Source organism: Triticum dicoccoides, chromosome 3B, assembly GCF_002162155.2.
Source record: "Triticum dicoccoides isolate Atlit2015 ecotype Zavitan chromosome 3B, WEW_v2.0, whole genome shotgun sequence".
Classification (NCBI taxonomy): domain Eukaryota; kingdom Viridiplantae; phylum Streptophyta; class Magnoliopsida; order Poales; family Poaceae; genus Triticum; species Triticum dicoccoides.
In genome coordinates, this window is record NC_041385.1 from 641,776,634 (window position 1) to 641,788,199 (window position 11,566).

The 11,566-nt window shown below is 41.9% G+C and overlaps 2 protein-coding genes across 2 annotated transcripts; both read left to right on the forward strand.

Moving 5' to 3' along the window:
* Nucleotides 1–6: 6 nt before the first annotated feature.
* LOC119277580 (protein HESO1-like) lies at nucleotides 7–5,279 on the forward strand. Its single transcript, XM_037558863.1, has 9 exons — nucleotides 7–135; nucleotides 1,110–1,269; nucleotides 2,125–2,286; nucleotides 2,643–2,821; nucleotides 2,899–2,994; nucleotides 3,087–3,156; nucleotides 3,236–3,366; nucleotides 3,771–3,878; nucleotides 3,970–5,279. The coding sequence occupies exons 2-9, from the start codon at nucleotides 1,119–1,121 to the stop codon at nucleotides 5,020–5,022; spliced, it is 1,950 nt and encodes a 649-aa protein (XP_037414760.1). The 5' UTR covers nucleotides 7–135; nucleotides 1,110–1,118; the 3' UTR covers nucleotides 5,023–5,279.
* A 750-nt stretch (nucleotides 5,280–6,029) lies between these two features.
* On the forward strand, nucleotides 6,030–11,040 carry LOC119281719 (protein HESO1-like). The gene is made up of 9 exons (XM_037562178.1): nucleotides 6,030–6,146; nucleotides 7,301–7,460; nucleotides 7,993–8,175; nucleotides 8,367–8,545; nucleotides 8,633–8,728; nucleotides 8,820–8,880; nucleotides 8,978–9,108; nucleotides 9,946–10,032; nucleotides 10,128–11,040. Exons 2-9 carry the CDS (start codon nucleotides 7,310–7,312, stop codon nucleotides 10,434–10,436), a joined length of 1,197 nt encoding a protein of 398 aa, XP_037418075.1. The 5' UTR covers nucleotides 6,030–6,146; nucleotides 7,301–7,309; the 3' UTR covers nucleotides 10,437–11,040.
* Nucleotides 11,041–11,566: the final 526 nt, after the last annotated feature.

Below are 11,566 nucleotides of genomic sequence, written 5' to 3' on the forward strand. Positions count from 1 at the left end.
GTCGACCTGCCCCCCTTGACCCGACCCGACGACGCGACTTCACCGCAGAAGGCCGCCGCCGCCGTCGCCGCCACTCAGCGGCCGCCGACTTGGCGCTCCCCCAGAAACCCAGATCCACCTCCTGTTTTTCTCCAGGTAAAATCCCCTCGCCACTTCTCCTCGGCTAGTCCGTACGAAGTACGAACCCCGGCATCAAATTTTGGGATAGCGGGTGTGTGTGTGTGCGTGTGTGTGTGGATTGTGGGGTTTCGCTGGCCATCGCGGTAGGGCCCGCGCCGCTCTGATTAAATAAATGCATCTTGCTTCGAGGGCTGATACTCCATACATGGATGCACGCCATGTCAGTGCTGTGCTTTCTAACTTGACACTGGTGCATCCGCCAAGTTAAGCTACTTTTAAGACTCGTGGTGCTATGTGTGGTGAATGGCCGAAGTTGTACTCAGATTTTGCCTTTGCGTGGATGAGCATATGCTGCAATATTCAGAAAAAATGATGAAAACAGTCGCATATCAGTCGACAACCACTCCCGGCATGGGAGCTTTTTCTGTGGATTGTTTGCCATGTTGTGTGTTAATGGTAGGTACGGTAAACGCAAACAAGGTATGACATGCACAAAAAGGTTCCATTTGTTGACTTGGGCAGTGATGCTTCCCCTCATGCCATAGTTGAATATGGTAGGAGATTTTCAAAGTACCCCACTCCTCCGAGTTGCACTGAGGGTATTCCATGCCATGTTCCTCGTTTACATCAAGATCCTAGAGGAGTCACATATACTCAAAATCCCCATTACGTTAAAACTTGGTAGCGCTGCCTCTAAATGCACTGTCTTCCCAAGAATCTAGGTTTTAGTTTGTGGTTTCCATAAATTTTCTACTTTTAGAGAGTTACGGATACGTTTGGTTCTCTCAGAGAATGCAGTGGTCCACTAAGTTCTTTTTTTGTTATGGTTATTTGAAAACATGGCTCGTACATTCTGTCCTGGAAATTTTTTTATGAAAGAAAACCAGGGCAATCATTGTACTTGTAACTAGTGTTTAGCGGTGCTAATTGACACTCATATTACTTCTCCCTTTTTTTCTTGCTTGATCTTATGTTTCTTTCTGGCTCAGCATTTCAGCATGATTGAACTTGTTCTCAACAACGATGTGCTGGAGAAGTGTATTAAAGACATCCTCTCTCAAATAAAACCGGCAGAGGATGATCTGAACAAAAGACTATCTGCAATTAAGGAGCTAGAAGTTTCCATGCAACCAGTTGCAGCCTTGAGAGGTAACTTATTACTCCTTTGGCTACCATGGGAGCCTTATCCATTATTTGAAAATGAGTCTGATATTGACAGTGAAGTTTGTGCTTTGTGCTGCACTCTGCACACTACTGAAGGGAAAGCCATTTCCTTTTGTCCATGCACTTTTGATATAAATTTCTGAATCAGTGTTTGTAATCCGTTACAGGACGTCTGCAAAGTTGAATATATCCCCAAAGGGTTTCCATAGTTTATTGTATTCCTAAAGAACCTAGAGTAGTTTGTGTTTGAGAATAGCAAACAACCAAAGACGGTAGATGAGAAGCGGTAATCTTGTCACCTGTGAATGCACTTCATTTGGAGACTAAGTATTGCAACGGTGACTCATTGAGGCCTTATACAATGGGAGGTGCTTAGAGAGATGCTTAGAAAAATAAACCGGGTTTTTCTGAAGCACCGTTGCCTATTTCTACAGGAGAGACGCTTAGTTAAGCGTCTATCCTGTACAAATAAGCACCGGTGCTTAAGAAAAGCCTGGTTTATTTCTCTAAGCACCTCCCCTAAGCACCTCCCATTGTACAAGGCCTGACAGGTCCAGGTGTCTGCCACTGTGTAACTAGTGACCTATGGCCACAGTATAGTTTATTACCCAGTATTGGACAAAATCGTATGGCAATATGTGATTTGCTAGGTTATGAGCTGCTCAAAGGACACACAATGATATTTACCAGAGGATAGATTTATTTCTCGTCACAGACTTAATTAATCAACATACAGGTCAAGAAATTTGAAATTTCTATAATGATAAGCGAAAGGTGTTTGAAGTTTCTCATGATACAGTTTAAATGTTGCTTTACCTGATTTTCTCACTTTCCTTCCAGGTGCTGCTGCAAAACCTTTTGGATCCTTTCTATCAAATCTATACTCAAAATCAGGAGATTTGGATATATCAGTCCAGCTCATGAATAGCTCAAACCTTCCTATAAACAAGAAAAAGAAGATAAGTATCTTGAAAGCAGTAAGGACAGCTTTGCAAAAGGGAGGTAATTCAATCTATTCTACAGTACATAAGCATACATAATACGTTGCCTGATCACTCTATCCTGCGAATAGCGTTAACCAGAATGATGAATTTCTAGTGTCGACCTGTGAATACTCATAACTTTTGTGGTAAAATAGTCATAATATGTTTTTGTGCACCAAGTAGTACAAAATCATGTGAGGGAACATCATTCTAACTTATTTGCTGGTTATGATTTATTCAAGAATTTCATTATTGTTCTATGGTTAGTGAATTTACTGTGGCACTTTGTTTTTTTGCCCCTGTAATGGTTTTTAGCACTCCATGCCTACTGAACATCTCATTTAAATTTGGTTGTGCTGCTTTTATTTTATTTAGGTGTTTATGGATATATGGAGTTCATTCCTCAAGCAAGAGTCCCAGTTCTTCAGTACGTGAGCAACCGCTTTGGCATTTCCTGCGATTTATCCGTTGATAACTACCCTGGTCGAATTAAATCCAAAATCTTCTACTGGATCAGTACTTTGGATGAGCGCTTTGGTGATATGGTTTTATTGGTAAGCTCCGAAGTGATAGTCTTTTGCTGATGGGTTTTTCTAGTAAACCCAAGGCTCAGCATCAAGTTTCCTTGCAGATCAAGGAGTGGGCAAAAGCTCAAAACATTAATGATCCAAAAAGTGGGACCCTGAACTCCTATTCGCTTTGCCTACTTGTTCTCTTTCATTTTCAGGTAATACTTCTTACTTTGGAAGTTATGTCCAATTATCTTATTTATTGTTTCAGTAATATTTTTTGCTTACCTCTCTGATGCTAAATTTTGAGACATGTGAGCCGGCAATTCTACCACCTTTGGAGGACATTTATGAAGGGAATATCACAGAAGATTTTGCAGGTTCAGTGAACTCATATTTTCTCTGATGGTTGTCTTGCGTACTAGTTCCTGGTAACTTACTCATTACAGTCACATGTAGACATGACGCTTTATAATGAGGAACATCTTGATGAGGTTTGTGCTGCAAATATAGCAAAATTTCAAAGCCAGAACAAGGAACAAAGAAATGAAAGCTCTCTATGTGATCTCCTTGCAACCTTTTTTCACAAGGTAACTGAGCATTGTGCCCTCACTATCTTCGCTAAGCCAACCATCTCTCTGACTATCTTAATTGTACTCTTATTATTTGTAGTTAACATCTTCATAAAACAGGCTACTTGTGTTTTCAGGAAATTTCCTTTTGTCTTGGTTACGGTCATTTAATTTCCTGGTACACTTTTAGGCCATATTTTAATTAGTTGAGTTTCCCATTCCCTGATTTTGAAATGCACCTTCAGTTTGTTGATACTTCAACTAATTGATCATTTGCTGGACGAGTATGTGCAATGGAATTTGGTATGGATAAATTTTTGATACCAAAAGGACACAACCATTCTCATATCAAAAGGCATTCTGCATTTCCTCATTTTTACCTCAAGAAACAAGCCTAACTGGTGGTCTTATATTGTTTGCAGTTTTGCCACATTGACTCCCTTTCGAGTGATGTGATATCTACCTACACGGGTCAGTTTAAGAAGATTCAGGACATTCCAATTCGGCGGAAGAAACCCTATAGCTTGTTTGTAAGGCCAATATCCTGTGCATTTTGCTGCTGATATAATTGAGAAATTACCCTACATACTGACATGATATCTGTTTGTTACTCTTGTTTAGGTCGAAGATCCAGTTGAGAGACCTGATAATGCTGCTAGAGCGGTTGGTGAGAGAGGGCTCCTCCTAATTGCTAGTGCCTTCAGTGATGCTAGGAGCAAGGTAGCTTCTCTCGAGCATACTGACCGAAACGACTTACTGGCAATGTTGTCCACACCTGGTGTTTGCTCAAAACTTGGCGGAAGAGTCATCACTAACAATTATACAAATACCCCGCTAAGGACTCGACAGCATGTAAACAACGTGGGAGCTAAGGTATCTAATAATCAACGTCGCCCCAGAGTGAAAGCATTTACAGGTAGCAGACCAGTCCAGAATCCTACTCAGGCGAACACTGTCCAGAATCCTACTCAGATGAACACTGATACTGCAGGGCGGCAAACGCCAGGACACCACCGAAATCATGACCTTCCTCAGGTTTATGCTAACGCCGCAGTTCATCAGCCATCAAGACAGCCAGGGCTATACACAAACCATTATACCCCATCGGCATATACTCCGGGCCGCCAAACATCAGGATCATACCCGAGTCAGAGTCATCCACAGGTGCACACTACATGGGGCCCGTCAGGGGTACCATACGAGAATCATGATCATCAACCGGCGTATTCCCCAATGTACCAAGCAGCAAGGCCGTACTACTATCCGAGTCAACAGCAGCCTCATACAAGCGGGTTCCAAACACCAGGATCATACCAGTACGAGTATCAGAGTCAGTCGCCTGTTCATACAGGCGGGATCCAAAGGCCAGGACCATACAACTATCATAGTCAACCGCAGGGTCATACAACTGGGGTCCACATGCCAAGACAATACCAGAATGGATATTACAATCAGCCGGCGTATACTGCAGGCCAAGGATCACACCAGAACTGGCGGGGGCCGCAATACACACCCGACCATCAGACTAATAGGTACAATAGGAATGGGATGACTACAAGGTACGAGCCTGTTGCTGGAGGGCTCCAGAATGGACCGGCACGGGCACGGGACTCGCGGTCGCAAGCCTCCTCAAGCCGTACGGAATGGCGAGGAAGCAGCCAACATCAGATCTGACCGGAACTGTTAGTCACAGCAAAGATAGCAATTTGCTGTTTCCATTGGCTGATAAAATGTATTGGTTTCGATTTCATGGTGTATGTAATCCTTCATACTTCAGTTTGTCGCGGAGGCAACGTAACGATTTCCACTAGAAAGATTTTGTGCAGAATGTTTCGCTGGTGTAATGTCACTTGAGATGCCAAACCTTGCGTTTCCCTCGTCCCTGATGATGACTAGAGTGTTGTTGCCTTTATCCACTGAACTTTGCTCCACATGTATTCCCCTTGTGCTGCATCTTCTCTTTTAGAGCAGTGAATGCAGTTTTCTAAGAAAAATGCTACTACATATCACTGTTTTTTCCTTGAGCATTTTGCCCTCGGTCCTCATTCCCTCGACTATTGTACTGAGCGTACGTTCTTTTGGGTGGTACGTGATGGTCATGACTTTTGGGTGGTACGTGATGGTCATGACCAAGGAGCAATGAAAGAGAGAAGAAATCGAATCAAAAGGAAAATGGGGCAATCTTTGCCTTTCTTTTTGCGGAAAACACTTCTGATCTGTTCATCAAACATCATGGCAAACGCCTGAGAGTCCTGAGAGTCTTTTTTTTCTTTCTCGACAAGGGGTAGTGCTTGGTACACCGTACACAGGCGTATGCCCGAGCACTAGCTTTTTACTGTTTTGTTTTTGAAGAGTTGACGAGAAGAAAAAAAGTATGCATGGAATCAAATTTCACGAAAATTGCATACACAGTTATGAATATCATTTGATTATCATCTTATCTTTAGCTCAGGCTTGTTTAGATCCCCTTGGAGAAATTTATGAAAGATTGAGGGAGAGCGACACGGTGCGGGGCGGGACCATGCTGCACGAATGAAACTTTATGATAATTTATGGAACTTTATGAAAATCATAATATTGACTATGAATGAAATTTTATGGCACACGACCGTGTCGCTCTCCATCTTCGTGGACTCTGGTCTACAAAGATTCACCGCTTCGACTCCAACACGCGGTGGTCTCTCGCCCCTCCTCCGCCCAGTCCGTCTCCCGCTCCCGCCGCCACCTCCTCGACCGCAGCCGCCGACGGCTCGTCGCCTCAGAAGACTCCCGGCCTGTCCAGCCGCAACTTCCTCTAGGTAATTACAAGTCCATGGCCTCTCCTGTTTGTCGCTTCGTCCGCTGGTGGGTTTCGTTGATCGCGGAGTTAATTAGGGTTCACCTGCCGCCGCCCACCGTGCCGTCGTTCGACGGCCAAAATATGGCACCGCGCTGTTCTTACTTTCGTAACAAGATTTTGGCGTCTATGCATAGTTGCTTGCCGCGCGATTTGCGTGCCCTGCTTGGAACTTTGATACCACGTGTGGTGCATCGGCGAAATTGTAGACGGGGTTTCCATCACTGGGGAATTGTGGTATTTAGTATTTTTGGTTTGGATCTGAAGTTCTGAACTGATATCATTCATAATAACCTATGCACACACGTTGATGGAGATGGAAGAGGTAGCAAATGCCGACAAAATTTGCCATAGCTACAAGAAAAGTTTTAAAAATCACTAGGTGTTAATAATTGCGCTCTTTGCCACCGCCTTGCGCTTTTCTGGCTGACTAAAGCGCGCGCATGCTTAAGCACAATTATGGCCACATTAAGCACAACTAAGAGCTAGGTGTTTGCTATCGCCTAGAGCCTTAGGCCTGCTTAAGCAGGCACACCTTTTTAACTATGCCTGCAAGTTTCTCTGCAAGTTATCAGTTTGTCTGGCTTTTTCTCAGTATGTTTTTTCCGGTCAAGAACATTTAATAAACATGGGAATACATGATTGAGAAGTTAGCTACTCCCTCTGTAAACTAATATAAGAGCGTTTAGATTACTAAAGTAGTGATCTAAACACTCTTATATTAGTTTATAGAGGGAGTACATGGCATCGTATGTACATATGAAAACCAGCGCAGCCATCTCCTTGTAACTTGCAGTTCGAATTTTCTTAAGTGGTAGATTTAGAAGCAGAAGAAGGCTTGCTTCTTTAATGTCAATAGCCAGATATCCAATGCTTGATGCTCACCATCCAAACCGAGGCACGTGTGCGTGAGGCACAACTGCCCTAAAGGGCAACTACAATGCCGTTTTGGACTGTCAGTTGTCCGTGTTGCCTACCTTGACTATTTATTGTACATATATCTTTTCGCTATATCAATCCATCAAGACGCAAGGGAGGGAATTCTTAAGTTGAATTTGGTCATACGTGATTTATAATGTTATATACTCGTTTAACTTACACATTATGTTGTTGTAGGGTTTCAGCATGATTGAGATTGTGCAGGACTTTTATTTAGTGGGGGAGTGCATTGAGGAAGTTCTCTCTGTAATCAAGCCGACGGAGGACGATCGAAACAAACGTCTGGAAACTATTCAAGAGTTTGTGAATTCCATCTATTCAGCTGCTGATTTGGAAGGTAGCTTCTCATTATTTGGTCACCACAAGGTTCTTTTCCACAATTTAAAAACAAAATCCTGATAATATTTATTAAGGGTACAATGATGTGATTGTCTGACATCAAGCTTGGTATTGCTTACTATAGAAGGAAAATGTTTTCCCTTCTTACACATGCTCTACTATGGTCTATGGATGTGCATTCCTAGTAGACTACTTTAACATAGTAAGCCCAATCTTAACAGTTTATTGAGACCACTGACAAGTGACAAGCTTGTAAAATTTATAATCCTTCATGGGATAACTTTGGTTTGTGACAATTGACCGGCAGCTTTTTTCATACCGCCAGTGTTGTAGGCGAGATGCATTGGCTACTCTATGATTTCCATTAAGGAAGTTGCTCAGATGAGATACATTTCATTGTTTGTTATTCTTCCCCTAGTCTATCGATGCCTAGTCAGTCGATGCATATGTTACTTAAGTTTCGAGGGAGGTGTTGTGAGGTTATTACTTATTAGTACTACAGTTTCTGAGTGTTGGATTTTCCTTAACAGATGCTTCTGCCAAACCTTTTGGATCCTTCGCATCAAATCTTTATGCAAAATCAGGTGATTTGGATGTATCTGTTGAGCTGTCAAATGACCCGGACTCCTTTACAACCAAGAAAAAGAGGAAAGCCTTGAGAGTCGAAAGAATAAATGCCTTGAGTGAAGTAAGGAGAGTTTTACAAATCAAAGGTAACTTCTTTTTAGAACCATGCATCTGCGTGCAGAATGAAAGATCCTTACTGTAACGTATATGTTGATCAATCTCCGTGGTTGCTTGATTAAATGCAATGCCCTCTGTTGTTGTGCGGCTGTGCTGATTTAGATTTTATGAGGCAAGTTATTTTTTTCTCGTTCAAATTATGTTTTCATACTTCATTCAGGTGTTGCTAGGGATGTGCAGTTCATTCCTACTGCAAGGGTTCCAGTTCTTAGTTATGTGAGCAACAAATTTGGCATTTCCTGTGATATATCCATCGATAACTACCGTGGCCGAATTAAATCCAGAGTGCTGTACTGGCTCAATACTCTAGATAAGCGCTTTGGTGATATGGTTTTGTTGGTAAGCTCTATGTATCCATTTTCTTCAATTTTCTGTTTCCACGAATTCTTAGTTAAGCCCAGGGCTCAGCATCACATTCCCTTGCAGGTCAAGGAATGGGCAAAAGCTCAAAACATTAATGATCCAAAAAAGGGAACCCTGAGCTCGTATTCGCTTTGCTTACTTGTCATCTTTTATTTCCAGGTGTTTATTTTTTCCCTAATTCTTATTTGTAGTTTTGCCAAAATGGAACCCAGAAATCCTATTTCTCACGCAATTTAACTATATTTTGCAGACTTGTACGCCTGCAATTTTTCCACCTATGAACAAGTTTTTTGATGTGGAGGATCCAGCAGGTGAGATGAAATTGGCTTGTTTGTGAGACTGACGATGACGATTGTGTGGTGTATTGTGTAATAGTGTTGGTAATTTACTCGTCGCGTTCACATGCAGGAATGAGGTTTATTGATGAAAAACATGTTGATGAGGTCTGTGCAGCAAATATAAAAAAATTTCAACTCCAGAACATAGGGCAAAGAAATCATAAGTCTCTTTGCGCTCTCCTTGTAGGATTTTTTTCAAAGGTAATTGAACTTATTTTTCACTATTTTGTCTACATGAGCCTTTCCTCTGAGGCTCCGACTACCTAAATTCTAGACACTAAATGTGTTATTCGTGTTTCTAAGTGCGTTTTATTCTATTTATGTCATAGCCATTAGCAGACATTTTCAGGCCTTCTTTTTTTCTATCTTGCAATCTTCATTATCATATCATAATAAAGTTAGCATAGTGGGTGGTAATGAGTTCAGATTTCTAGCCAGAGAGAAGCTCAGCAAGGCCATAAATAACTGACTATATGAGAGGGGTAGGTTTGTAGGTGTCTCAAGTTAGTTTGTGATCCTCACAGGGGTTATAACTTGTAGGTCCAGTTTGAGTCCTGGTTTTCAATTTCAGTTTCAACAAAATTTCAGCACCAACTGAAATCACTGAAATTCAGTGAAATTCAATTATTTCAGTTTGCATTTCAGCCAAAAGGCCGAAATATTCATTTGAATTTAATTAAATATTTTAAATTTTCAAAAAATATTTTGAAATATATTTCATTTCATGTGTACTACTGAATTTGCTGAAATATTTTGACCGAAACGTAATATTTCAGTGTCTACTGAAATTAATGAAATTCAGTGAATTACAGTGAAATCTCACTGAAAGTGAAACCCATGGTTTGAGTCCACCCATATAGATTCACCTTTCTGGATTATTTGGACTGTAAATGAGTTAATAGCTTCACCTAACATCGATTATGCCAAAAGGAACATAACATAACATAACATCGATTATGCCAAAAGGAATCTTACTAGCATTATCATAACCTTGAGATTAAGAAAATCTTATCAGGCAAGCTTATACTCTGTTTGCAGTTTTGCGGGATGGTCCCTAGCGATGTATCCACTTACACTGGTCAGCCCAAACGAACCAATGACAAGATGAAATCTTACCGCTGGTTTGTAAGTATTTTCTTCACAGTGCATTTGGTGGCTATGTTGGTGGAAATTTTAGCCTCAAGTTGAAGATCTGTATATGCTTGTTCTTTTCGGTTTAGGTTGAAGATCCATTTGATAGATCTGATAATGCAGCTAGAACAGTTGATGCACTACAGCTTGGGCGTATTGCCAATGCCTTCACAAACGCTGCTGCCGTAACCTTCTACTCTTATGATCCCGACGACCGGAATGAATTACTTACGCTGCTGTGTACACCTGAAGTTCGTTCAAAACTAGGTGCAAGACTTTCAACCAGTCCTCAACAAGGCGAAGTCACAGGAGCTCTGGAACTTGTGGCAGCTACCCCACACGATAATCATTATTGCCAGAGGTCCACAGGATCCAAAAGAAAGCGGAGTAATTCATAGGCCACATGGGCACTGCGGTGTGGGCGCAGATTGTGCGTAATAAGTACCTTCATTCCAAAATTTTGTCACAGGTGACAGTGAGGCCGACGGACTCACCTTTTTGGAAAGGGCTGAGAGTTAAATCAGTTTTTTTCAACAGAACAAAGTTTCTAGTCGGAAACGGTACTTCCACGGGATTCTGGGAGGATACATGGCTAGCCAGGGGAAACCCCTCTCGCGCTTCAATATTCCTCCCTTTATAGCATTGTGCAACGAAGAGACACTTTCGTTGCTACCGTGCTTCAGTCCACTCCCCTCAATATCCACTTTAGGAGAACACTTGCCGGAGCCCGTTGGGAAGCCTGGCTCCATTTGGTGAGAAGACTGATGGATGTGCATCTCTCTCAACAGCCAGACATGTTGTGCTGGAAGTTAACCAGGAATGGAGAGTTCATGGTTAAATCTATGTATTTAGATGTGATCAACTCTAGTTCTATTCCTAGTTCCAAACATGTTTGGAATGTCAAGGTACCGTTGAGAGTTAAAGTGTTCATGTGGTTTGTACACAAAAAAGTCATTTTAACTAAGAACAATTTGACAAAGCGCAACTGGACTGGTTCTACGAGATGTAGTTTTTGTGATGGTGATGAGGCTATCAAACACCTCTTTCTTGACTGTTCGATGGCAAAGGTTCTATGATGGACTGTTCACATTGCGTTTAATATTACTCTTCCGAATAATATCAACACGTTATTTGGGACGTGGCTTAACGGGATAGAGTCCCAAACAGCGAGACACATTCGTGTAGAAGTATGTGCTTTACTTTGGGGAGTCTGGAACTGCAGGAATGATTTGGTTTTTAACAGAACAACACAAACTCATTTTTTGCAGGTTATCTTCCAAGCCACTACGTTGATCCGTATGTGGTCGCTACTCACTCAGACGGAGGCCAGGGAGCATTTGGTTACTGGATCTTCCCGATGGGAGATGGTAGCTCGGGCTATTTTCAGTCGGTTTGGATGACGGTCATGTAATAGGATAGACAATTGGTTTTCCTATCTATCTTTTGCCTGCGGGTTGTGACTTTTATTTTCTGCTCTTCGTGAGCCTTTTTGTGGTTCGTTTGTTTAAGACCTCATGACCTTTGTTGA

What these genes read in the sequence shown, in the direction of transcription:
- LOC119277580 (XM_037558863.1), top strand. Translation starts at nt 1,119, where the DNA reads ATGATTGAACTTGTTCTCAACAACGATGTGCTGGAGAAGTGTATTAAA. An exon ending in TTGGTGATATGGTTTTATTG is followed by an intron (nt 2,822 to 2,898) that starts GTAAGCTCCGAA and finishes GTTTCCTTGCAG; the next exon opens with ATCAAGGAGTGGGCAAAAGC. An exon ending in TATCACAGAAGATTTTGCAG is followed by an intron (nt 3,157 to 3,235) that starts GTTCAGTGAACT and finishes AGTCACATGTAG; the next exon opens with ACATGACGCTTTATAATGAG.
- LOC119281719 (XM_037562178.1), top strand. Translation starts at nt 7,310, where the DNA reads ATGATTGAGATTGTGCAGGACTTTTATTTAGTGGGGGAGTGCATTGAG. An exon ending in TTGGTGATATGGTTTTGTTG is followed by an intron (nt 8,546 to 8,632) that starts GTAAGCTCTATG and finishes ATTCCCTTGCAG; the next exon opens with GTCAAGGAATGGGCAAAAGC. An exon ending in TTGTAGGATTTTTTTCAAAG is followed by an intron (nt 9,109 to 9,945) that starts GTAATTGAACTT and finishes CTCTGTTTGCAG; the next exon opens with TTTTGCGGGATGGTCCCTAG.